The sequence below is a fragment of the Toxoplasma gondii genome, chromosome II (assembly GCF_000006565.2).
Source record: "Toxoplasma gondii ME49 chromosome II, whole genome shotgun sequence".
Taxonomy (NCBI): Eukaryota; Apicomplexa; class Conoidasida; order Eucoccidiorida; family Sarcocystidae; genus Toxoplasma; species Toxoplasma gondii.
This window is the reverse complement of record NC_031469.1, coordinates 938,694-964,199: the sequence shown is the minus strand read 5'-3', so window position 1 is coordinate 964,199 and position 25,506 is coordinate 938,694. Positions and strand designations below refer to the sequence as shown.

General features: G+C 51.2%; 3 protein-coding genes across 3 annotated transcripts; 1 reads left to right on the top strand and 2 right to left on the bottom strand.

Moving 5' to 3' along the window:
* The first annotated feature begins 1,377 nt into the window (after positions 1–1,377).
* TGME49_222210 (SPFH domain / Band 7 family protein) lies at positions 1,378–7,605 on the top strand. Its single transcript, XM_018779958.1, has 9 exons — positions 1,378–2,454; positions 2,942–3,077; positions 3,719–3,772; positions 4,242–4,376; positions 5,070–5,171; positions 5,627–5,819; positions 6,150–6,311; positions 6,773–6,852; positions 7,478–7,605. Exons 1-8 carry the CDS (start codon positions 1,970–1,972, stop codon positions 6,826–6,828), a joined length of 1,323 nt encoding a protein of 440 aa, XP_018638306.1. The 5' UTR covers positions 1,378–1,969; the 3' UTR covers positions 6,829–6,852; positions 7,478–7,605.
* TGME49_222200 (LMBR1 family region protein, putative) lies at positions 7,224–15,055 on the bottom strand. The gene is made up of 8 exons (XM_002369998.2): positions 13,899–15,055; positions 13,132–13,392; positions 12,310–12,577; positions 11,075–11,450; positions 10,524–10,631; positions 9,644–9,760; positions 9,158–9,237; positions 7,224–8,479 (listed from the first exon to the last, which is right to left on the bottom strand). The coding sequence occupies exons 1-8, from the start codon at positions 14,140–14,142 to the stop codon at positions 7,963–7,965; spliced, it is 1,971 nt and encodes a 656-aa protein (XP_002370039.2). The 5' UTR covers positions 14,143–15,055; the 3' UTR covers positions 7,224–7,962.
* Positions 15,056–15,847: 792 nt separating this feature from the next.
* Positions 15,848–24,393, bottom strand: TGME49_222192 (hypothetical protein). Its single transcript, XM_002369997.2, has 8 exons — positions 23,214–24,393; positions 22,345–22,521; positions 21,966–22,041; positions 21,183–21,296; positions 19,664–20,402; positions 18,847–18,935; positions 18,362–18,439; positions 15,848–17,465 (listed from the first exon to the last, which is right to left on the bottom strand). Exons 1-8 carry the CDS (start codon positions 23,581–23,583, stop codon positions 17,324–17,326), a joined length of 1,785 nt encoding a protein of 594 aa, XP_002370038.2. The 5' UTR covers positions 23,584–24,393; the 3' UTR covers positions 15,848–17,323.
* Between the last annotated feature and the right edge of the window lie 1,113 nt (positions 24,394–25,506).

Below are 25,506 nucleotides of genomic sequence, written 5' to 3'. Positions count from 1 at the left end.
CATAACTTTGAGCAAGCGCAATGGTCCGGCATTGAGACGTGCTTAGTGGTGATGTGAAACATGTAGTGTAGACGTTTTCTGTGCTCCAGGCGTTTGCCAAAAACAGGTTCCGGGAAAGCAAAGGTCTCCATATACATGGGGCATCACACATGGTTTCTGCAGGCGGCATTTGCAGCTACAGTCTTCTCTTTGTCGGGAACAATGCCCACGTAGCCAGGAAAGAGAAGAATAAGGGGGGGTATCAAGTTTTGTCGATGTATTGATTCTCCTTTAGCGTCCATGATGCGTATTCTCCACGGGCACCACGAATTCGATAATCACAGCCCTGCAACTCATCGCCGCAAGAACTGTTTGTTCCGGCGATAGCGTTCGCGCTTTGGTAAGCATCTAGGAACGCTTTAAGTTAGGGAAACACTCACTCTTCAACAAACAACTTTTGTCTCGGCGGCTGCATGCTACCGTGTGAGTCACGTACATACTTGTTAGCAACCTGAACTGAATGTTACACCAACACGCTCTCGGTGTCCACTAACTATTCCGTAGAAACAATCGAAATCCGGATGGGACTTGGCTGTCGGCAAAGCTTGCTGCATTGCGTAACTGACGCGGCAAAGGTGCGACCAGATTCTACACACACCGGATAAACGCTCACGGATGTGCTTTCTGTGAACCAAGCTACAGTGGATTTCAAATTAAGGGAGCATTTTCAGCATGCAAACTGTCACTCTCTACTCAGGTTTGAAGGAACCTCCGGTAGGTTAGGTCATTCCATATTTTCGACACCAGCACGTGGTGGCAACGAGCAGACCAACGCTTACGCAAAAAGCTGAACTTGCACAACTTCACTTCGTAATCAAATGCGCCCGAGTACAGGAAAGCCATGGGAGAATGTGGAACAAAGCAAATTATTCGCGATCCGAGAGGAGCGCTACGCCTACGCTGTGGAGTTCCGTAGTTTTCCCCTCACTAGTAGACACCGAGAAATAGCCATTCACCGGAAAAGGCCATGTTAGCACAGCTGTTTGTGCATATACACGCACTTGCACCTATGTACATTTCATCTTTGTTATGATACATATCTGTATGTGCATATATATGAGTATGTTCGTCTATGTGTATTCATCTTTGTTACCACACACACACATGTATCTACGTCCACATGTGACCGTACACCTACGTATGTTCATCCTTGTTAGGAAAGATACCACTATACACATAGATATGTATATACCCGTCTCTGCCTGTTTTCATCTTTGTAAATATTCAGACGCGGCAACTGCGCCTGACGTCGAGTTAGTTCTGTCTCCGCAGCTGATGGCCACCATCAATCGGTTGTCATTTGTTGAGCTTGGAGGCGGCGTTCTCTTTCCAGAAATCATTTTTCGGATTCTCGCATGCAGTCTGGTCTCTCTCCTCTCAGCTGACAATTGCTCTGGAAAACATCTCTGGATCTTCTTCCCGCGGTTTTCTCTCGGCAGCAAGACCCTTTCGGCTGTCTGTTCCGGCGTCACTGCTGTCAGCTGCGATCTGCCCTTTTCTGTGACCTTTGCGAGGAACCCGCAACGACGTCAATAAGAAGAAGCGACACTTTCGATCGCCTCTCCCTCTCCCTCTCCCATCGTTTGGTTTCTAAAACGTTCAATTTCGGGATTTTTCAGTGGCTTTCTGTTGCGGTACCTGACGGTCTAGTGCAAGACAGCGCTGAGAGAGTCGCGGGGATTTCTCTCGATTCTTTGCTGGGGAAGAGAGTGCTGCGACTCTGGACGTTCCGATCATTTTTTTTACTCTTGGCGACCCAACCCCTCAAACTCTCTAGCAAGTCTCTCTTCTGAGAGTTGAGAGCGGCTGCGTTTCTCCGCACTTCGCCGGAGGAACCCGGCGGCTTGGCTTCTGTAAGAGCCGCGTGTTTCTGCGTGCCTCGGCTCCCGTGTTTTTCCGTCTTTCCAGCCTTCTTTCTCGTCGACCCACGATGGAAAACGCCACAGTTTTTGTGTCGCGGGGGGCGCATCCGCTCGCGGCGCTCTTTTCTCTGTCTGGGCGTTCCTCTTGGGTTCTGCGTCCCCCTGCTGCTTTTTTCACGACAGCCACCCCCGCGGGAACCACCCAGCCGTTCTCCCCTCGAAATCGAGGTCGCTTGTCTCTGTGTGCTCTCCCTCGGATGCCCATCAGTGAATGCACCGGCTGTTCCTCGGCGCTGTCTTCGGCCCCCACTTCTTCGCCGTCTTTCCCCAGTTCGAGGTCGGTGTGCCAGCGCCTCGCTGCCTCTCTGTCGTCCCGAGCCCACAGCAGCCTGATGGCTGGGAGACGCGAAACAGCAGAGGCGCGTTTTCGGCTTCCAACACACAGGGGCTTCTCCAGCACAGCGAGCAGCAGAAGAACCACGGAGGCCTTCTGGGTTCGCAACCACCTGGGCGTCGTCACGGTGCCGCACCAAACAGCCTACGTGGTGGAGAGGTCAGAACATCGGAAAAAACCAAAGGCGTCCAGTCACGACCCTATATCCGTACCCTCTACTCCAAGTCTTTCTCAGAGAAGGAACGCACACGAGGTCACAAATGAAACTCAGCACTGAACGGTGACTACATCTCCATCCATTTACCTGTCTTCCTATATCTATTTCTTGATTCAAATCTATATCTCTCTGTATCTACCTCTCTGTATCTATCTATATCTATCTTTCTATCTATATCCATCTTTCTATATCTATCTTTCTGTCTATATCCATCTTTCTATATCTATCCACATCTATATCTATATCTATATTTGTATCTACCTACCTATGTATGCCTAACATAATATTTCGGTGAATGTCTATATTTACATATATATATATATATATGTATATATATATATATGCTTATGGACATGTACCTACCTGCATGCGATTTGGATACCAGTCGATAAGGCTTCACACTGTATCGATGTGTTCTCTGTTTTTCAGGTTCGGGAAGTATTCACGGACCCTGAACTCAGGGCTACACTTCCTTTTTCCTTTTATTGACAAGATTGCGTATGCACATTCCTTGAAAGAGGAACCAATTGTCATTCCTAATCAAACTGCTATCACGAAGGACAATGTAGGAAAAATATCCATTCGGATGCGGGCGGACTCCGTCACGTGACTTCGCTGCTTCTCTGGCGGCCTATCTGCTCTTTCGCGCCTCTCGATGCGTTCAGTGTCTTTCTTTCTTTCTGTCTTTCTTTCTTTCTTTCTGTCTTTCGCCTCCGGTGCCCTTCATCTGTTCGGGAGGCTCTTCTTTTCGCGCAGTCCGAGGCTGCAGTGTTTCCGCGTAGACACCCGTTCTGTGCATCACACTTAGTCGTGTCAATGCCTTTGCGTCATCTGCGCAGCTCTGAAGAGTGCTCGTTCTCCCGATGCTAAAACGCATTTCCCTGCCTTTTCTCGAAGCAGTTGATCTTCGTGTGTGTGTCTTTTCAAAGAAAATCGGAAAACTGCGCACAATACTATTCGTATGTTTATTCTCGTGTACGCGCCCTCGGCAAGTCCCTCGAATTTCCCCTCTGCGAGCGTACAGAGTTGCAGGCGACTGTCTCCCCCGTCACGTTTAAGCCTTCTCTGTTCCCCAGGTTCGCGGCCTGGTGTAAGAGGTTCTGAGTGTTTCTCTCTTTCTTCAGCGCCATGCCGATCGTTGTGTCTCTCCCTTCGGCGGAAAGGCGCAGATTTGTGTCTCCGTTGTGTCTCCGTTTCGTTGTGCAGGTCACCCTGCAAATAGACGGCGTGCTCTATGTGAAAATATGCAACGCGTATGACGTAAGTGCTCGATGGATGCCAGTAAAAGGGAGGCGAATTCGAGCGAGACACGATTTCTTGTGTTTCAGTCTCCGACGGAAAGGGATGTCTTGGCACAGCTAACAAACAGGCAAGCCGTTGTTTGTGTTTGACCGGCATCAGGGTCTCCGGCTTTTCTCCCGCAGCTGGCACTGCAAAGTAGAGTTCAGAGGTTACCGACTTCTCGTCACATACAGCACCAAGCATTCAAACGAGGCAGTTCTGCTTCCATCCTCGTTCTTCCTGTCATTCGAGTCCGTTGCCTCGTTCTCTTTTTCAACGGATAAGCCTCATGATCAAAGCTGACGTAGCTCAAGGGCAGAGCGAAGGACTGATAGTCTCCGCCTTTCCGCTGCTTCCTCCTGAGGCTTCGTTGCTCTGGAACCGTCAACAGACTCGTGACAAGAAAACGCGAGTTGCACCTTCTTGCGGCTTTTCTTCGGCTTTTCAGGCCTCCTACGGAGTCACGAATCCGATCTATGCCGTCTCCCAACTCGCGCAAACCACCATGCGGTCAGAGCTAGGGAAGCTTACTCTTGACAATACTTTTCTCGAGCGAGACGCACTAAACAGAAACATCGTCCAAGTAGGCCAACAGATCCATAATCTCGGCTCTGAAGGGTGCGTTACCTTCCGGACAGGTGGAGATGAAAGCTGCGTTAAAGACTCATATTCGCGGTGGAAGAGGATTCCTTATCACCTGATAAGCTTCCACTTTTTCCGTACAGGGCGTTTAGCCGGGTCTGTTTCGACAGTAATGACCGCCGAAAAGCTGTCGTTGTAGACACAGTGTAGCAGTTGCGTCCGGAAGACAAAAGCCTTCAAGTTCCAAACCAGCAAACGGGATCACAAAGTGCATCGATCTTGGACTCGGTTCCCGAAGATGAGTTTGACAGGACGAACTCAACAAGAGGTGCATACTAGAAGAAAGAGCGTGATGCGTGATGGTGCACAGAAATCGTACAATGAAAGAGGAGGAGACAGAGCAGGGGGCGAAAAACAGGAATCTTCGTGCACCATGCGAAACGCCCGATGTAGAAAACAAAGATAGAATGATGGTGTTGGCTTCCACATAGGCGAGCAGAGAAACCGTTTGGAATCGCGGAGGCGACGTCCAAGCTTCACGAACTGCATGAAGACGTTGAAACTCCCCGAAAGTTCGCGTGAGGAAGTACATGCAGAAGGGAACATGGAAGCCAGGGAACTTGCTTCTGAGAAAACATAAGATTTTGAAAATCAGAAAAGACATTGCACTTTGCGCAATTTGCGGCGTTTGCAGGCGATCAATCAAGCAGCACAGCCCTGGGGCGTCACGTGTCTTCGCTATGAAATTCGAGATATTCTTCTGCCGCCAAACATTCGCGCTGCTATGGAGCGTCAGGTATTCATCTCGTTTCCTGAAGGAAGCATCTCTTCCCTTCAGTTGTCAACTTACACATTCCCTTACTGCAGTTCCGCATGTACATACATTCATACATTCATACATATATGTATATATTTATATATATGTATATGTATATTGATGTATGCATCTGAATTGGTCGCTCTGTCGACAGCGGCTTGTGGTTTTCTGTAGACTTCTTTTTCAGCAGCAATTGGTTGATTTGTGACACGAAGAGGAACATGGTGCAGTCACATGTCTGTTCTGTTTTCGTATCTACTCATATTTAGTTTCTTTGCGGGTGGAAGTCTGTCGCGAGACAGCTAAGGATCGAAGCTGGCTTGGCGAGGCTACGCAAGCGTCGGGAAACGGGGACTTCTGTGGTGCCGCAGTCCGTTTCTGAACTTGGTTTCGGCGTAGATTTCCTGGATTTGCCTCTCTCCTTTTGTCTGCAGGCCGAGGCAGAGCGCAGAAAGAGAGCTGACATTCTCCACAGCGAGGGCGAGAGAGAAAGCGCAATCAATCTCGCAAAGGGACAGCGAGAAAGCGTCATTCTGCGTGCAGAGGGAGAAGCCGCTGCTGTTCGACTGCGAGCGGAAGCAGCCGCTGCGAGTGTATTGAAGATCGCGGAAACCAGTGGCGTATCGGGTACGTCATTTTTCGTTTTCTAATCCCTTCTCAGCCTTTCGAAGCACACGAGGAGACGCTTCTCGTCTCTTTTGTCTGCCTCAGTTGTCGTCACAGTCCCCTCCCCAGGGTCGCCGCGTCTCTGCGTCCTTGCGCTCGCACGGCAACTCATTTCTTCTCAGAGGTTCTTCGCCTTCCCAACGCACCTTCCCTGTGTGAGTCCGCGCATCCACTGCATGCATGTTTGTGCCTGGGCTGCATGCACTGCGTGCACGACGCGTTTTTGTTGCATGCGTCCGCTGCATCCATGGCATGCGACACTCTCCGAGTTTCTTTGGATGTGCGTTGCAGGGGGCATGCAGGCACTGAGTCTGCAGCTAGCTGACAATTACATTTCAGCCTTCAGCAAACTCGGAAAGTCCAGCAACACACTGGTGGTGCCCGCCAACGCAGCGGACATTACTAGCATGGTGACGCAGGCTCTCACGATCTTCAAGAATGTCGATGGAGCTTGTAAGCATGCACGAGACAAAATTGCGAAGCGGCACCGAAGACGAAAGATGCTGGAGAGAGCGACCTGACAGGGATGCGACCCAAGAAACGAGACAGAGGGGCGCTGATGCAGGCGATTGACGAGGACTCTCGATTGTACCTGATGTCTCCCATTGTCGCTGCCTGCCGCTCTAAAATTATTTAAAGTGAACTGTGTGAACAACTCTTTCGACTTTACGTGAAGATCCAGAAAACGAATCCGGATTTGACACAAACCCAGCTGCACATGTGAACGCTGTGGTGAAAAAGCATGCCACAGATCTGTCCACATTTCAAGTTATCGATGCGCGTCAAAGTGGACGGCGTCTCGGATTCGGCGATGAGACATTTTGAAAGGAAACTGGCGTTTCTGATATGGTGGCGGGGGTGCTTTGCATGCGTCACTTCCTCACGTTTTTCTCGGTTCTTGTGCATGCGCTCAGTCACCCAGGCCGCTGCGCCTGCGCCCCCGTCGCCGGCGACGCCTTCTCGAAAGTGAACACCGAAATAAACGACCTTTCTGGTAAAACTGGCAACCATTCAGATCTGGAGCGGACCTTTCTCGGTTTGGCCAGAAGCCGTCCACTTCCGACCGAAAGCGCTCGGCGGGCGAAGAAGGATGTCGGCAGTGGCAGTGCATGCTTTCGCTCCGACCGAATGCGTTTTCATGTCGTTTTTCGAGCTATGGCTAGTGTGTTTGCTTGACTTCTGCTACCAGACTTTCCGCCAGTGTATGGAGTGCCTTCGCTCGCTTCGACGTTTTTGACGGCGAGAGCCCCATCGGTTTTTCCTTTTTCGAACGCTTTCTGTCGCTGCGTCGCCACGGCGGCAAAAACTCCCGCTTTTCTCAGGGGAGTTCAGGTTCTGTGCGTCTCTCTTGCGCGAGTCCGGGGTGTCTCTGGCTAGCTGCTTCCCCCGATAAACGCAGTTGTGCTCAAACTGAGGGGAGTGAAGGAGGCACTACCCGCGCCAGGAAGACATGGGGATTGTACCCTTTTGCAGTTGTCTTGAAAGCGGTCGACTCCGTGAATCTGGGGGGAGGGTGCGCAGCAATCGGAAGGACCTTGTGTGCACATGAGACAGACATCTTGTTGATGTTCACTCTGGAAGTTTCCGCTTTCCTTTTTCACAACTGCGCTCTTTCCTAGAAGAAACGCAAGTCGCCGAGACGCCCCACCAGCAACGCCGAGGAAAACGCAGCTGAGAAAACCAATCCTCCCGTCGCGACAGAGAATGAAAAACGAAGAACAGCGTTTCTCGGGGGGCAAGCGCCGTTTCAGTCCGAGGAAAAACCATGGAGACAAGAAAAGACAAAAGGGAGAAGGCGAGAGACCGGACAACGAGGGAAAAAAAAGAGAAGAAATGAGAAGGGGTCAGGTGCCAAGACACCACACCAGGAGACTTGTGTCGAGTCCGTTCATAGCTCGCGTCAAGACCAGATGCGTTGCTGTAGACAAGCCGCAGAACTGCCGCAGATTGCGGTTTCTTGGTAACAAATACTCAGGGCGTGAGCCCCTCAGTCACTTCGCTTCAGAGCCCTCTTCACGCGTTGTGTTTCGAACTTTCTGAAAGAAACTGAGCTCTGAACAGGAGACTCGAGAGGCGGCTTTTGCGCATGTCTCAGATCGGCCTCCTACACAACGCGGGAGGTGCTTCTCTTCCCCCAAGCCTTCTTGTGAGGCACAGCATTCGTTGCACTCTCGCGGCCGTTAGTTCCTTCGTCTCTGTCGTCGTCTTCGCTATCGCTTCTGTTCGCCTGTCGAACGGCGAAGTGGACTTTGAGTCCGCCATCTGGACATCCTGGAGGCGCGCGCACGACGTCGGCGTCCGCGCGCGGCTTCTCTCCTTTCTTGCTGCCCTTTTTCTTGGCCTTTCGCGGGTCGCCTCTCTCCTGAGCCCCTCGTCGGCTCCCGCCCAGAGCTGTCTCCGTGTCTCCGTCGGGCGTGGCTAGTTGGGCTCCAACTGTCCCCTCCGCGGTCGTCGCCCGAAGCCGCTGGGCGAGAGAGGGGAAGGCCCCGATGGGAGACAGCTTCTTCGCGCCCGTCGCGGAGGGCGGAGGCGCCGAACACAGGCGGCACAGAAGGACGCATGCGGAGATCAGAGCAATGCCCAAGAAAATGTAGATGAAGATGTTGTACTTGAAAACAAACCTGAGAGACGCGCGACGCACAACGAATCAGTTGGTCGACATTCAGGTCGTCAGTAGGTCAACGAGAAACAGGAAACATGAAACGCATTTGATTGACATAACGGCGTCCGGGGGTTCTGCGATCCCTCCTGCACACTCTTAGGACCCTACCGTTCCTTTGAAGCATCCCGTTTCGCAAAGATCTGGTTTTCCAACATAAACGCGTAGTTTATAGTTAGCACTGCGAACTCGAGGCATGCGAAAGGTTAGAGAAAGACAACGGTTGCTGCGTTCTGGGAACCGGTGGCTACGTCAGACGCGTCTGCGGAACTCTCTTCTTGACCCCCTTTACACTTTCTAATCTCTATTAACGCGCAAGAAGCTGCGGTCGTGATTCACCCTTTTCTACTCTAGCGTTTCTAAATTGAAGCAACGATCCCGTTTCTTCGGGAAAGCAGACACGCTCCTCTGCAAGCCTCGGTTTTTTTCCTCACTGTACTCAACCTTTGTTTGGCCTAAACTTTTTTTCGTTCGCATGCATCTCTTCCAACACCAAATTCGGTCGTCTCCGTTTCCGAGAAAACCGCCATATTTTAAATCTCGAATCTGGATATTCGCCTCTAGAACAAAGCAGCTGCATCTTCTTCGTTGACACTTCGCCATAAGAATCTACAGCGAAGCTGAAGAAAGGAGAACGCACCCGAAGAAAGGCAGGACGAGAAGCTGAACGTCGAAGATCCACGCGGCAACTGTCGAGTGACTGTAGTCCCGGAAGCAGCGCTGAGAAGCCGGGAAGAGAGGCGACACCGCATGCGTCGTGAAGGCGGATTTAAGCAAACTCATTTGAGGAAACGAAAACGCATGCAAATGCCGAAACGTAAAACAAACACACCAATGAACGTGTGTAAACCAGCCTACCGCATGCACAACCAGACATGCAAATGCATGTACAGACAGCAAGAGACGAAGAAAAGAAGACATGCGGGCGAGGTGGAAAGACACAGACACAAGCACCAACGTACAAAAACATATACGTATATATGTATATATATATATATATATACATATATGTATACATATCGCCGTTTACGCAATGTTTCGACATGCGAAAGACGAAGAGAATTCGGACGGGCGGAGAGGCCTGGTGGAGAAAGAAGAAAGAGTCGCGAGTGAAGTTCGTTTTTACCGCTGTGAATTGGACGACGGCGGCACAGGAGAGGAGAACGAGGACGACGTTGAAGAGAAAAGAATTCAAATGCGTCTCGTCTTTCCGCATGGGGTGGATGCCAATGATACAGAAAACCTGCAAACGAACAGCGCATGCGACATGTTTCCTCCAGAGAAATCTGAAAAAAAGCAACAGTCCTCTGAGAACACCGCATGCATGTCGCTTTTCTTGTCTCTTTTTTCATGCTCTGCTCGACGCGCGAGTCCTCCGAAACGAAGAGGGGCAGCACACAAAGGGAGGGAAAGGCGAAAGAAGAGAGACAAAGCCAACTGAGAACCAAGGCCTGTGGAATGGCGATTCGAACGTGAGAGGTGCAGCCTTCCTCCCACCGAAAAGTAGACACCGTCGTTCTCGAAAGGAGCGAGGCAACAACGAAAATGGAGATTTCCTTTCGAATTCTTTTTGACACTGTCTCCAACCTCCCTCTCCATTTCTCGTTGCCGCTTCCTATCCGGCGGTTTACCTCCCGACGCCGGTTTCCGATTCTCCCTCCTTGCTGTGGGTCTTCCTGCTGCGTTCGTCTTTGGCTGTCCCCTGACTACCTGTCGAGCGTTTTGTTCTGCTTTCTGTTTCACTCCTGTCGTCTCACTGGTTCCCAGCGGAGCGTTCCGCGCGGGGACTGGACGGGCAGGAAGGATTCCCCGGGAGGAGAAAAGGTTTCAAGTTTTTCTTTCCAAAGAATCAAACGCGCAAAGAAGCTGAACCGTGGGAACCCGTTTACATGCGCAGGCGAACAAGCGAACGGTGTACCCTTCCGCACCGTTGGCTGGCAGATCTCTTCAGGTTGTCACTCTCTTGCCCCCGGCGGCTTCCCGAAATTCCTTCTGTTCCAACTTACACTTCCACCGAACTTGAAGCACCCTTTGACGACGCATATCAGCAGGTAACAGACAAACGCAGCGTAGATGAGGAGCGCGAGAAGGGCAGCTGAGTGTTCTGCGAGAAGCTGAGCAAGTCGAGGAATCACAGCAAGCGAAAGAGATGACATGTGCAGCTCTGCCACCGTTTCTGCCCTGATCTCCAGCGACTGGTCCGCCGGGATCTGTCCCTCTGCTTCTCTCTTCCTTCTGTTCCCCCTTCTTCGTTTCTCTTCTTCCGCCTCGTCTGTCGTCTTCTCCTTTCCTCCTCTCCTCGCCAACTCCGCGACTTGTTCTCTGCCGACCAAAGAACGCGTTTCTGCTTCCTTTCCGAGTTCTTGCACCTGGACTGCTTGAGACAGCTAAACGCGTTGGACTTCAATGTCTCACTCCACTCAGGTTGTTCCGCGTCGGCTGTGTTCGAGGCGCAGCGAACGCGAGGAGGAGCAGGACAGTCACACTGGGAGTGACTCCTCCGAGAGAGGATTGTTTACGAGCTTTTTCTGCGGAGATCCGCGCCGCTCTCCCTCACCTTGAGGAAGGCGTCGAGGAAACCGAAGGCGGGATGCGACGAGGCAGAGACATCCAGGATCTGAGGCACCACGCAGTTAAGGACTGTGTGAGCAGTCCACAGGAGCGACATGAAGAGTGCAACGACGCCTAGCAGAAGTTTGAAGTACGAGAAAAAAGGATTTTCGCCGCGCTCGCGCATGCTGATGGCCAGCTGCCGGTGCTCGTGCTCCAGATCGAAAACGGCCTTCCTGTAGCGATTCATATCGGTGCGGAACTGCCGCTTTCTCCGAACTTCTTTCCACGAAAGGGTCTGCTGCAAGGCTTCTTCGTCGCGAAGCGCCTCGCCTATGAAGCGCAGCTTCTTCGCCTTCTCCCCCAGCTGACGACGAATCTCTCTACACGGAAGCGCAAGGAAGCGTTATGAGCAGCAGTGGTGGGTGGAACTACGAGTTCTCCCGACAGGGATCGGCTCCACAATGAGGCGTCCGTCACTGGACGCCGTTTCGCGCAGCTGAAAACTCTCCAGAGAAGACCTCAACTTCTCGAGCAACACTTTGACAGGGAAATTCTTGCCACAGACTGCAACAATGAACTTCGGAGCCGCAAGGCCAACTCGCGAAGAAGAAACGCAACGAAGCCCAGGAGAGAAAGAAAAGGAAGCGTTCGAGAAGAGACGCGCAAGGCCGAGCTAGAGAAGCAGCGAAAACGAAGACGAACTGGAGAAAGAAGCTCGGAAACGAGAAGAGAGAGACGACGAACGAACACCGGAGAAAGAGAGAAGAGAAGCGGGGAGAAGCGCAACGCAGAAAAAATGAAGGACTGTCTAGAGAATCGAAAACAACCACAAACAGTCGAGAGGCGAGTGAACTCCACCACTGAGGGCCGCATGAGCCTTTCCAGCACGAGGCATGTAGGCCTGAAGAGCAAGAAAGAAGAGCTCCTTGGAACTTCCACTTTTTTTCGAATTTTTTCGAAACCTTGGACTCTTCGCCTGCAGCGTCGCGCCGAAGAGAAGACTCGATATCCTTCCTTGCCTTCTTCTGTCCAAGCGCAAGCGTCGTCTCTCCCGAAAACCGAGCAAGAACGCATTTCAAAAAGATAGACACAGACGCTGCAAATTGCCCTCTCGGTGCTTTCGACGCTAGACACTCGTGCTGCTCTCCGAGGAGAACGTTGACAGATCTTCTTCTCTTGTCTTTGCGACCTTCTCTCCTTCCGCTCTTTTTTTTGGCTTCTTCCTCTCTGCATGCTCACTTGAACGTGGAGAGCGAAATGGCCCGAGGACGGCGGCGGAAGTTGACGAAGGCGTCGAGAGGCAGCGCAGCGACACCAATGCCTCCAAAGAGCGCAAAGGTGAACCAGCCCACGAAACTCATCGCAGCAAGAAGATACACGCCCAGATCTACTTTCATGTTGAGAGAAGCGAAACTCTCTTCCTTCTTTGCATCGCTCTGCGAGGAAGAAGGACCTGCGGCGGTTCGCGCGGCGGCCTCGCAGAAGTCCTTGAGAGGCTGTGAGACATCTGGGGACGACAACGAGAGAAAGAGAGAACGGAGAGATAGAGAGAGGCGCAAGGCTCTGCAGGGCGCTCTCGCGCCCGGGTCGCGCAGCTCCTGGCGTAGGATCTTGGAAGTCTACACTTTTAGCTGTCTTGGTCAGACCACAAAAAGAACTTGGCTGTTCGATTCTCGTGACTCGCTTCAAGAAAGACACTCCTGGATGAAGAGAGTCGACTCTATACGGAAATGCAGAAGAAGCAGAGGTCTCTGGAACAGAAGCAGAGACACCGCACTCAACTGTTTGGGTCCCGAAGCGCCCGAAGGCCTGAGGAGAGAACGAAACGCTTCCTCCTTTCACAAGAGCGTTGTAACGTAGGTACGCGCAAAGAGTCAAACCGCGCCTCTCGGAGAGACGCACTTGCAGCCGCGGACAAGCTTTTCAGGCAGGCAGTTTTGGAAAAGGTGAGAAATCTTCGAGCGAGACATTGAGAGCGAACTTCGACGGAGGCACTGGGGAGACCCGTTTGAAACACGGTGGAGACCTGGAGACCTGTGGCGAAGAAAGAGTCTTCCTTACCTTGCGACTGCCACTGAGAACAGAGGTCGTCGTCGATCTTGAGGCTGATGGACCGACAGAGAATGTAGACGACGAAGACAACGAGGCCGGCACAGCACACAGCGAGGACTGTTTTTGACAGCGCGCGTTTCCAAGGAGTTCTCCGACTCACGCGCGAGTCGAAATCTGCCTCATAGTAGAAGGTCGCGAAGGGGACGGCGAAGAGGAGGTAGAGGGCAGTGAACCAAGCTACGACCCCCCAGTAGAGACGCATGTCCAGACCTGGAGACAGACACAGGAGCAAAGGGGGAGAGAGGAGGTCGCGATCGACCTGTTCTCTGGACAGGCGGAAGAAACCACTCAGATCAGCAGCCAGGCTCCAGGCGCAGATTGCCCGGAAGTTTTCGAACTGCGTTTTTTCAACTGGAACTTCTGTGTACACACTTGCCTGCAGGCATTTGAAAAGGTTTTTCTCATTCCTCTTGAAAGTTGATGCAGACAGAGAAATTTCGACAGATTTTCCTTCCTTTTTAGCGAATTTTCACATCGAAAAAAAACGCTGTTCCTTCTCTTCCTTCTGCAACGAGGTCTGGAACAGAATTTCGCGAAGAGCAGGTCTCGACTCGCCATCTGTCGATCTTCACAGTGAGGCCATCGTTCAGCGAGACGCCACACACAGGGCATGAAGTTCTCGGAGCGACGCATGCAGCTGCCCGAAGCCCAAGACGGCATGCACGGTCGAGACGCCGAGGAGGCAGGAAAGGAGAAAGAAAAGAAGAAACTCTCACCGGCTGTGGCGACGCCTGCAGCTTTGTCAACGAAGGGTGAGTGTTGATTGTACGCGTCGAGAGGAACCGCAAGAATGAGCAGCCAGGCCAGTTGAAGTCCAGCGAGAATCGTGACCTTGCAGACGACTTCGGGGGCAGTGAGGCTACTGTCGCTCGAGTGCTCAAAGTAGAAAAGCAGCTTCAAGTTCGCCAGCAGAGTGATCAAGAAGTAGAGAAGAAAAAAAACGAGGATAATCCAATCCATTTTCAGTCACACAGGACGCGGAGAGCCGACAAGCCTGCCGCCTCATTGCATACAGGTCGCACTCGAAGAAATGAGAAACAACATACGCTGCAGAGAGACAAAAGGCGCGAGAGAACGGCAAGAAACGCTTTCCTCACAACGCACGCAGAAATGCACCACCCAGCATCGTACATTAAACATGTATATATATATATACATATGGCTGTATATGTAGGTGTATCCGTGCATACACAGATATACATACATATATATATATATATATATATAGGTTTGATGGAAGACAGAGATGAAGGCATGCGTTTGTGAATATGCAGGAACAGGGGAGGAGAAGGAAAATGGACGGTGGACTGAGGAAAGTGAATGGTGCGGCGAATGTATTTGAGAAGAGCGGGTCTGCTGGTTGTTTGGCTTCCTCGAAGCGAAGAAAGGCAGAAAATCAAGAGAAGCAGGAGTGTAAAAAACGAAGTTCCAAGCTGAAAGAAAGACATGAAAAAACAGAGACCGAGGGAAGGAGACGCCTGAGACACGGTCATGCAATGGAATTGCTCTTTCGATTTGACCAAGACAGGTCGGAGTGAGAAAGCAAGAGCGAACGCGTTTGTGAAGATGGAAGACCGGATGAAAACGAGAAGAACATGCCGCAGAAGAAGGGGAAGACAGAGTCAGAGGGACGGGAGAGAAACCGGAGAAAAAAGAGAAGACGAAGAAGGAAGGGGGAGAAGGAGATCAAAGAAAGAGGGGAGGGAGACGAAAGAGAAGGGGGAGAGGAAGAGAGGAAGAGAGGCGCTTGTCTTATCTCTTGTCACGGATCTGCTTGAGAGAGACAGATCGAAGAGGAGAGATATGAGTCGAGGACTCGTACGCCGGAGAAATTGCTGTTTCTTCGTAGACTGGGTTCTTCCTTCTTCTCAGCGACATCATCGTGGCGCGAGACTCAAAAATGGCGACAGAGGGATGAGGTGACAGAGAAGAAGAGAAGAAAGCGAATTTAAGAAAACAGACTAAGCGTTAAAAGGTATCTTCTGTCTTGCCAGCAAACGACTCTTTTTCTCGCTGCGATGCATGTGGAGAGAAAGAGTCGTTTGTTGGCAAGGCGCACATGGCCAGCGCGAGCTCAGAAGAGCAGAGGGAGAAAAAAGAGAGAACAAGAAAGAGAAGAAAAGGCTTTACTTCGTTTTTCGCCAGAATGCATGTAAAGTAAAAGGATACACAACATCGATCTTCTGCAGCAGCTTTCAGGGACGAGCGTGACACAGACGCCACTCGAGTTGCCTGTTGGGTGTTTCTTGTCTGTTTTTCTCGTTTTTTTCAAAAAAATGCATGCCCATTTTTCATCTTCTTTGTGTTCAGCGAGAGGGCGCCCAGTTTTCATCTTTTAGAGGGCGCATTTTCGCGCGCGGCCTTCCTTGCATGCAAGCCTGCTCTGTCTCCCGCGCCGGTCGAAGACAAGACACCCCGAGAAATCCAGTTCACTCTTCTACCATGCGGAGGGGGAAAACGCACGCGAGACTCAGAACGCGAAAAGATTTCTCGTTTGTGAGGAAAAGAAAAACAATTTGGCGGCATCTGTCGCGCGACTTTCTCTGGGGGTTGCTCTGACGGGGCCCAGGAGAACAGGAAAGTCGGAGGCGAGTCGTTCTAAATTAAAGAAGGCGGCAACGTCGCCAAAAAATGTTTTTCCAGATTTGTTTCTCCAGCAGTACGGTGTAAATCAGCTTCCTGTTCTCCTCGTACTGTCCAAAAGTAGGCAACTGCTTCTCAGACTGCAAGACAAGCGTCTCTTCGTCGAGGTCGACAGAGAAATAAAGAGAGAACATGACCGAGAGTATTTGCTCGTTTTCGGTTCAAGCCGACACCAAAGTTCTCGAAACTGTGCTCGCGCAACTGCACTGAAGTCCGGCGAACAAAGGAAGTGGAGACTCAAACCAAGAAGGGGATTTCGCTGGATCTCTGCTGTGCAAACAACATGGCGATGAGAACAGAAACGGCAGAGAATGCGACTTTCCAGAAGACTTCTGTTCGTTCCCTTGCAGGGGGAAGACGCAAGAGAACGACTCTTCACTGTGACGTCTCTCCAAATGCACAGCTCCGGTTCGGAGGGTCCTCGATTCTCTGTGCGCCTCCACATGGCTCTCTCTGTTCCTGAAGAAAAAGAAAAAGGTTTCTGCTGGCGAGAGAGCTTGAGGAAGACAAACGCTTCCGGAAAAGGATACTTTTTAGAAACGAGAGAGGAAGTCGATTTCTTGTCTTTTGTTCTTGTCTCCTGTTCTTGTCTTTTGTTCTTGTCTTCTGACTATCTCTGTAGGAAAGCGTATTTTGTCGCACCCCACCAGAGACGGTTCTTGCCTGTTCGTCTTGTGTCGAGGCGAAGAAGAAGGCTGTCGTCCTGCCTTTCTTCGGTGACAGTGAAAAAGCAGGCGTTTCAAAAGGGAAGACGAAACAGTCTTCCGTTCTGCCCTTTTGCTCGTCGACAAAACGAAAGCGAACAAGAAAAACGTTTTCTCCGTGTGACCCACAACACACGGTCGCGGGGCGGCTACCGCTCTTGTTTTAGTTACAGACGACCCAGAAAACCTTAAAGTCTGTGGTGAAATCGATTGGTCTCCCGAAGAAAGACCTAGAAAAGCTACAGTCAAACATCAATTCTTGTTCTAAAACATGGAAGCGCCTCTTCCTCGGGTGTCGTCGTCGCAAACGAATTGTCGTCATTTCTCTGTCGAGACACCACCACTGTTTAAATGCCATGTTTCGCTTGTTGCTTCTCTTCATGCTTCCTGAAGAGGCGATACACCCATAGAACGACGAGGTACAAGAAGACCCAGAGACCGAGCTTCGTTTGCACTCTCGCGTCTCGAGAGTCTGCTGCTGGATGCCACTGAACAGCGTCGACAGAAGCATCCGCTAGTAGATTACAGAAACAGAACCTAACTTGGATCACATGAATATCGCGCCCAGGGAAAAAGGATGCCCTCTCTTTCGAGTTTGTGCCGAGTTTCTTTCCGTTTGCTTCCACATCCCTGAAAGAAAGAGTCTGGGAGCTGTGACCTCGCCCTCAGCTTGACGAGGTAATTGCATCCATTTGATGTACACTTCAGTCTCTGGAAACTGCAACGTTGTCCACCGCAAGATCCATCTCGGTGATTGCTCTTGTCACTGAACGCAGTCTGGTCAAAAGTTGAGATCACGCTGCCATGCCAGCCAACGCGCGTTTCTTGATTGCGTCGGGAGACTCTCTCTGAGCAGAGCGCGCCAGGTCTTCGTCCTGCTGCCTCAGTTCTTCCTCAGAGTAAACGAGGATGTGTACCATGTTCTCAATCTCTTGTCTGAACACAAGAAAGGTGGAAAGACTCGAGTGACTTCAATCTTAGCGACATCCAACTCTCAAAACAAACACAGCGAAAGACAGACACACAAATAGGCGTGCAGCCCCTCCGCGTTCCCAGCGCTACAGGCACACATGAAAGTAGACAGGACATATGCATGCATGCAAACATATCCATATATATATATATATATTTATATTTATTCTTACATATGCAAACGCATACATACGCATATACGTATATATGCATATATATATATATATATATACATATATATATCTTATATGTTAGACGATGAAGGATTTCGGAGCTAGACTTTTGTCACATGGCTTCCGGTCCTTGGAGAGATCATATCACTGTATATTGAGGTTCAGATGTCGATAATAGTCGACTTGCTTTGCTGAAAGTACCTTTCATAGATTGTGATTTTTCAAGAAACGGATACACTTGATTTCTACAGTCACGAAATTAGTGTCAAGTTGAGAAGCATGCACATTAAAATTTGAAAGAGAGCTTTCGGCCTTGAAGTAAGATCTCCGCGTAAGGAAACCTTTCGAAGTTTTTCTGAAACTGGGCGTGCAGTCAGTTCTCAGCAAGTTCTTCGTAGCCACTTGAATGCCGGTAGAGGTGCAGTCAAACAAGTCGACTTCAACCTGGAAAAGGTTCCTCAACTATGTTTGGTAGATATCACAATAGCAGAGGTAGTAGATCGTGTCTCTGCAGAAATGGTCCGCCTGCGCAGTTAAGACTTTCTTCAGACGGACGGCGATCTATTTTTTCGCTGACTCGTTGCGTTCTTCTGTCCTCCTTGGAAAGCCAGCACTTGGGTCTGGAAATACAGTCTGTACAGATATCACGAAGTTCTCTTAGGCGGCCGCCTTCCTCGTGTGAGTTACCTGACAGGTGATGTTTGCTCTTCCAGAAGATGCACGCATCGCAAGACTTCATAAATTCCACTCTCGCGCATGCTGTTCCTGAAACCCAGAAGAACGGCAGAAACAAGGAAAGCGTCTCTGCGCAGCCACTCTTGCAGACACTATCGGATGGTGCATGCTGGACCTCTGTCGACTCGTTTCGGTTTACATGACGACTGTCCAAACGGTGGACTCAAGGCCAGCGTTTGGACAGCTGGCGACTCGAAGAGGGTGCGAACAGAGCGACATGCAGAAACATGGAAGGGAGAACGAAACACGAAGAGATGCTTCGGCGAGCGCAAGAGAAGAACATGCCCAGTCGGACAGACGAACAAAGGACGTCACGAGAAACCGCTGATCACGCGCGTCTCCAAATTGAAGAGCGGAGACAAACTGACGGTGGAGCGCCGTCGTTTCTACGTCCTTTACTCGAAACGCATTTGTCAACTTCCGGGAAAAGTTCGGACCTTCCAGTTTCAGTCAAAGCCAGCGCCGAGAAACAATTGACAACCACGCTGCGACTCAGGGCGCTGCCTGCCGGGCCATACGCAGTGAGCTGCACGCACAGCGAGGACATTGGAGAAAACCTAGCTGTGTCTGCAGGAGAGAACAGAGACTTTGGACAGAGCACAAAAACTTTAGAACGAGAGGCTTGCCGGAGAGAAGAAGACCAAGCGAGGAGCGAACGACCCTGGTCGGGGGGAGAACAAGGAAGCTAGAGGAGAGAATGAGAGAAGAGGTGTGAAGCCACTGCAGCGCATGGACGTGCAGAGGAAAAAGACGAGACGCCGCAGACGGCTGTGGAGGACGGCTAAAGCGATGAATCGGCGAGACAAAAGGCGACGCAAAGGACAGAGAGAATGCGAAAACGCCGGGGGCGGACTGAAGGGTGGCACATTGAATTGTAGTGTAGGGCGATGCAGAAAAAAAAGTACAGAAATGGAGAGGAAAGAAAACGGGAGAGGGATATATATATATATATATATATATAGATGTCAAACGAGGCACAGTGGAACCGAGGCGAAAGTCATGGTTCAGATCTCGATGTTCTTTGTTTGCCATGTCCAAAGTTTTTTCTTGTGCGTTTCATAGCCACTATGTCACATGCACGCCGTCTCGCAACTTCGAGCAAATATTTGAACCAACAGTTGAGAAGAAGCTGTACCGACAGCATTCAGTAATGGTAGTCTGCATGCAGAGAGCAAAAGCCGAGACAGGAGAAGCAGCTGCTTTCAGCTCTCGAAAACTTGGGTCTTTGGACAAGACTCGAGAGCCTTTTCCTACCGAAACGATTGGGTGGAGAAATCGAAGCCGCGCGACTTCTGCATCTGTGTGCGCGACGTTTTCCGCTGTCGTATTTTCTGTGTTCTTCTCTCCCTTCTCTCTCTGTGCGTCTCCGCTCTCGGTTTCTTCTCTCTTTTCCTTCTCTTCTCCTTCCTCCCTCGATGACGAGCCGCTCTTCCTCTCGTCGGGAGCCTTCTCTCCTTCGTCTCGCCTCTGCGCATTCTTCTCCACTTTGTCTTCTCCCATAAATGCTCTCTTCGGTCCTGGCGGTGGGTACAGGAAGGACGCGAGCGCGAGGAGGAGAGAACAAGGAATGTCGCTCGGCTCTTCTCGCTTCGCGCCTCGCCCTCCGTCGGCGTCTCGCGACTGCGGAACTGCATGCGTTCTGCACACAGACGGACTCCGGCTGCTGTTGCTGTCGCTCTCGGCGTCTGAGGCTGCTGCTGAGGAGGAGGAAGAAGAGGCTGCTGAAGCGGAAGGCGAATTCGCAGTGGAGTCACGAGTGGAGGTAAGGGAGGCAGGGGAGGCAGGGGCACAGCTGTCTCCGTTCAGACCGAGATGGGGATTGCCTGTCGCCTCGCCTTGAGCCTGTTCCACTTTCTTCTCGAGCCGAGACGAAGACAACGAGGGCGGTGGAAAGCGACAAATCGAAGCGTGGACATTCTTGTCCAAACAGAGGTTCAGGCACAGCCGCAGCAGCGGCGAGTGGCAGTTAGGCGGCAGGAGAGGAAGGAGGGAACTGCGGAGAAGGAGAAGGAGAACGCGACAAACACCCGTGAGCAGAAGCCGAGGAGAAGAAACCTCGAAAGGGAAAGCGAGAAACAAAAACGGTGAACTCTGGAAAGAGATGATTCGTTTCGAAACTGAGAGGGGGAGACTGAAACGGAACGCTGCTTGTCTTTCCGCGACACACAGCGGACAGAGAGAATACCAAACGGAGACAGCTGGCGAAGGGATTCGTCCAGGTGTATGTTGACGCAGGAACAGGGTAGTCCCAGAAGAGACGCGAAGTGAGAGCGTGAACACGGAGAAAAGCAGGAAAGAGAAAAAAGAGCGAAACTCGACGACGAAGGAGTCAGGAAACCCCTTTCGTTTTCAGCTGCGTCGCATCCAAACCCCAATCTGCACGGATCCCGTCTTCTCTGTTGAAGGTTTCTCTCTATCTCGTTTCCTAGGGTCTTCAAAGCCTCTCTCGACCCTCCACTGCACTCTTCGCGCCGCTCGCCAGGTGTCGATTTGCCTCCACTGCAGTCTTCGAGCGTTCATGTCTGTCTTCTCCTTATCGTGAGAAAGCGGTTTCTCCATTTCCTTGGGTCGACCCGCAGACGAGCGCCTTTGTGCATCGAGGGCAAAGGAAACTCGAAAGAGCGTCCACGCAATCCGCACCGCTTGTCGAGTCGCCCAAGGGAGAGAAGAGAGAGAACAGAGAGAAGAGAGAGAACAGAGAGAAGAGAGAGAAGACCCTGTCTACTACCCCGCTAAGGGATGGAAGGGTGCTACAGAACCGACAACAACTTACAGAAGAGAGTTGAGCTGAGGAAGGAGCGCTCCCGCCAGCGTCGCGGTTCCTTCTCTCAAACTCGAAATGTTCTGCAACGTCGAGAGAATGAAGTATCCCTCTTCCTGCCAGAATCTGAAGAGAACCGCAACGTGGACTCCAGCAGCATCTCTTCGCACTCGCAGACACTGGGACCGAACATGGCGAGAGGCGATTCTGTTTCTCCTCAGATGACACAACCTCGTGTAAACGTTTCTGATGAAACGGCTGCTGGTCGTCAAAACTCGGCCAAACTCTCTCGTAGTGTCTTTTCTTCACCTTGGAAGGTTAATGAACGGTGGGGGAAAAAAGAAGGCTTCGTACACGCAAATCTTCTTTCTCCAATTCACAGCTCAGACTCACACAGGGGAACGAACCGCAACGAAGAAGAGCAACACACAGCGACCGCCTTGACTCCTTCCGGCTCGGCAACAACGCTGCTTCTCTCCAGCGAAGCCCCGAAGAGAAAGGGGAGCGAATCCGAAGACAGGCATCCACGAGGGCGCACTGCTACCTCTGAGCGTTTCCGTTCCTGTCGACCACCCAATGGGGGAAGCAAGGGACCTGCGCGGAAGCCCCCGAAGGAAAATTGGCCGAGAAAAGGAGAGAGGAAGAGCGAGAAAGAAAAGCGAAGCAGAAACGAACGGAGACGGGCGAGACAAGATAAGGAAACGAAAAGGGCAGAGACGCGAAAGAACGGAAAAGAAGAAAGAAGCGACATCGAAACAAAGAAAGAGAAGTCGATCTCTTGTGTTTCTGCCCTACGTGTCTTTGGGGAGGCGACGTAACGGGGACCGTGCTGCAGCGTCCAAGACGCGGATGAGACGAACGAGATTAAATCCTGGAAACAGATTGCATGCAGAGAGGCCATGTGAGGTTTCCTCACTTCCGAAACGTTTTCAGCCAAGACACAGCAGAGAAAAAGACACAGTTTTCATGGAGCGTGTTTGCCTTTGACCTCGCAGAAAAACGGTCACCTGTCTCTGCTCCTCTCCGTCTCTCTTTGAAGCCGCTTCTTTTGACTCTGGCGTTTGCCTTGCCGCATCGTCGTCTCTGCTTCTTCCTGTCCTTCTCTCCTTTCTCCTGTTTCTCCTCGTCTCCTCCCTTTTCCCTTTCCTCCCTCTCTCTTTCTCTTCTTGCTCACCGGGGAGGCCGTGCTTGGTCGCGAGAAGAGCGAGTCCTGCCTCTTCCTTCCTCGTCAGGTTGCTGAGGAGCATGAGAGAAATGTTTGCATGCCGAGGAGCTTCGTTTTTTGTCTGCTCTTCCAAGTTGTCCACAACGACGTTCACCATGTGCAGCTCCCGCTTCACCATGTGGTCCGCTGCGGGGTGTACGTACACACAGATGGCCACGACAAGGCGCATGCACGGGGAAACAGTGTCGGGCTTGCAGACCCGCTGCTGCGATACTTCTTTTCTCAGAGAGTTCCCCTCCAAATCGCACACAAACTGCAGAAATCTCCGCTGTGATCCCAAGCCGACAGCGCGCTTGACGGCCACCGTGTTAAAGCCGTTGACTGCAGTGGCATCCAGCGAAGATCTGAAGCACCGCCGTCGTTACACAGCTCGAAAAAGATGCAAATCTTATCGCACCGGGGTAAAATTTTATCTTGTCATGATAATAGATGTGAGTTCAAATCTCATTAATTCCGACGCCTCGAGAGACACAGGTTTGAGAAACGAAGCTCGCGAAAATGTGCAGGTTGCGGTGCACAGAGTGCCGACGCGTATATCGATGCAAAAACATGCGGCTTTTCATCGGCGAAAGAAAAAGTTACAAAGTGACCCTAGATAGATATACAAATTTTAGATATATGTTGGTAGACGTCGTGTAACGCAGACAGGTCGAAGGGGGGTTTGGAGGCTGTTGTTCTCCACGATAGAAATGGAATCTGAAGGTCGTCGAGGAGAGCACACATTCGCGAATTCGCCACTGTGCCGCGCACTGGTACCTTTGATTTCGCTCCGCTTGCTGAGCGTCTCTGCAGATGCGTTTTTCGATTTGAGTCCTTACCAAGAACTTCGTCAGCCGACAGATTGATGAGGACCTCAACTGCGGCGGCAGAAGCGCCGTCTTCTTCTTGACCGAGATTCCGAACGCATGAGCGCAAAAACCTGTCAAGGTCCTTCCTGGGAGAGAGAGGTTCCCTTTCAACTTCTCCGACGGTGCCGTGACTCTCTGAGACTTCTCGCTTCTCTGCATGCGTCGAGCCTTCGGGAAGAAGAGACCTCAGAAAGGACAGAAACGACGCGTGGCTGCTGCACTGGACGCATGCATGCAGTGCCTGTGTACGTACATCTCGTCGGTGAGGGTGCTGCAAAAGCTCGAGGACATCGCCGTACAGAGAGGCTTCCTCTGGAGTGCACAGCATGCTGCGTTCCATGTTGGAGAAGAAGACCTGGTTTCTGCGAAGCGTTTGTGTGGAGTGAGGAACTGAAGGCAGGTGGAGAGGAACTGGAAGTGGAGCGAGAAGTAGACAGGTTTACAAGGGCGTCGAGGCTCTCGGAGAACGTAGCCAAGTGAGTTGAGGAAGGGAGTGAGTTGAGGAAGGGAGTGAGTTGAGGAAGTGAGTGAGTGAACAGGGAGAAGGACGAGATAGCCAACTCGGCTTCAGCGAAGAAGACTCATAAGATCTGAGTCTGTCCAAGTGTTTGATGATCTTTTTCTTTTTTCCCTGCCCCTCTGCGAGACCTTCATGCATGCACGCGTTTACGCGCGCGCGTGCATCGATACATACGGGTGGATAGACGAAAGTAGAAAGGGTACAGCGAGCATGTCCATATGTGCATAGGTTCAGAATCGTCGAGAACTGAGAAAGGTGACGCATGCAAACGAAAAAAGGCAAGAACAGGCAGGAAAAGACCCGACAAATGCGACAAAAGACGTCAAAGTGGTCGCCGGACAGCTGGTGTTAACTCTGGGAGGCGTTCTGCGCATCCTCGCTGGTGAGGAGCATGCAGAAAGTCGGAGAATTCAGAGTCTAAAAACGCGGAAAAAAGGAAAAGAAGCGCAGAAGCGGAAAAACTTGGAAAGGGAGAGCGAACAAGAAACGGCAGTTCAAGGATTTTTTCGACCCAAAAGTGACGCGAATTGAACTTGTTTCTGCATGCATGCGCGGTTGCGGGGGAAAAAGCGAAGACCCTGGAAGAGGGTCACCCAGACGAGGAAACTGACAAAACACGGACAGAATCAGAGACAGAACTGGATGCAAGCGAAAGACGAGATTCGAATGCTCTAACCGTTCTGTCTTGCTTCTTTCGTTTGCGCATGCGCAAAAGGAAATCGATGCTCTCAACGGCGCTCAGACTGAGAGCAGTGAGGGTGGAGAGACGGGCGCGCATGCAAGAACCGTCAGCTCTTCGACTCAGAGACTGCGGCTAACGTTTTCTTGTCCTGACATATTCATGGGCAGCGCCAACCAGGTAGCATGTTATACTGCCACTGCCCTCCGTCTCTAACAGTTACGAATGCATAGTGACCAAAGCATTAGGGAGAAGGGAACAGGGGGAACGAGACTCGTGAGTATCATGGTGTTTGTACAGTTCATTCGTATTCCATGTGATTCTCTCCATTAACTGATCTCCGATCGGGGGGCCGTTCCAAAGGACAGAGAGGGAAAAGTGACCAGCAACAGGCAGTGACGCACGCCTGTCCGCCTTCTGTGTACTGGCATCAAGGCGTCATCAAAAACTCGACTATGGAATCGTGTCGAGAGTCGAGGTATGAACAACGCAAAGCACGACAGTCGACTTCTTGTGCACTTTAATTCGCCTGCGTCGAAAACTCTGAAACTGGAGTTATACATCATCTTTATGTTCGAAAAGCCAACTTTGTACGACGGAGAATGTAGTGAAGATGGCAAGGCGGCGCAGACACCAGGCAAGACGCAGACGATATCTGCGCGCGTTTCGCGGCAGAGAAAAAAAGAATCGGCACTGAGAAGTTGATTGAGGACACCCTGCACAAAAATAACTCTTGTCGATTCTTGCATTTTAGTTTATACTCGGTTAGACCTATCAGGAGAACTTCGATTCGGCAAACAGAGACATCGACAGTTCTATGCTCTGGACCTTAAAAACCTGGACATAACGCGGTTTGCAAAGGTGGACTTTCACCTTAGACAGCACCCTACTCCCCGCCCCCCCCCCCCAGCAACTCCATCCACCAGGCACTGCGCCATCTCTTGTTTCTGTTTGCATTCTGATCGGCAGTGACCGAGGGAAGCAGCAGCAGCGTCAGGAGTTTCAGGAAAAGTTGCTTGAGGACCAAGGGGGAGTTCTGGATGTCTGTGTGTCAGGCAGATAGC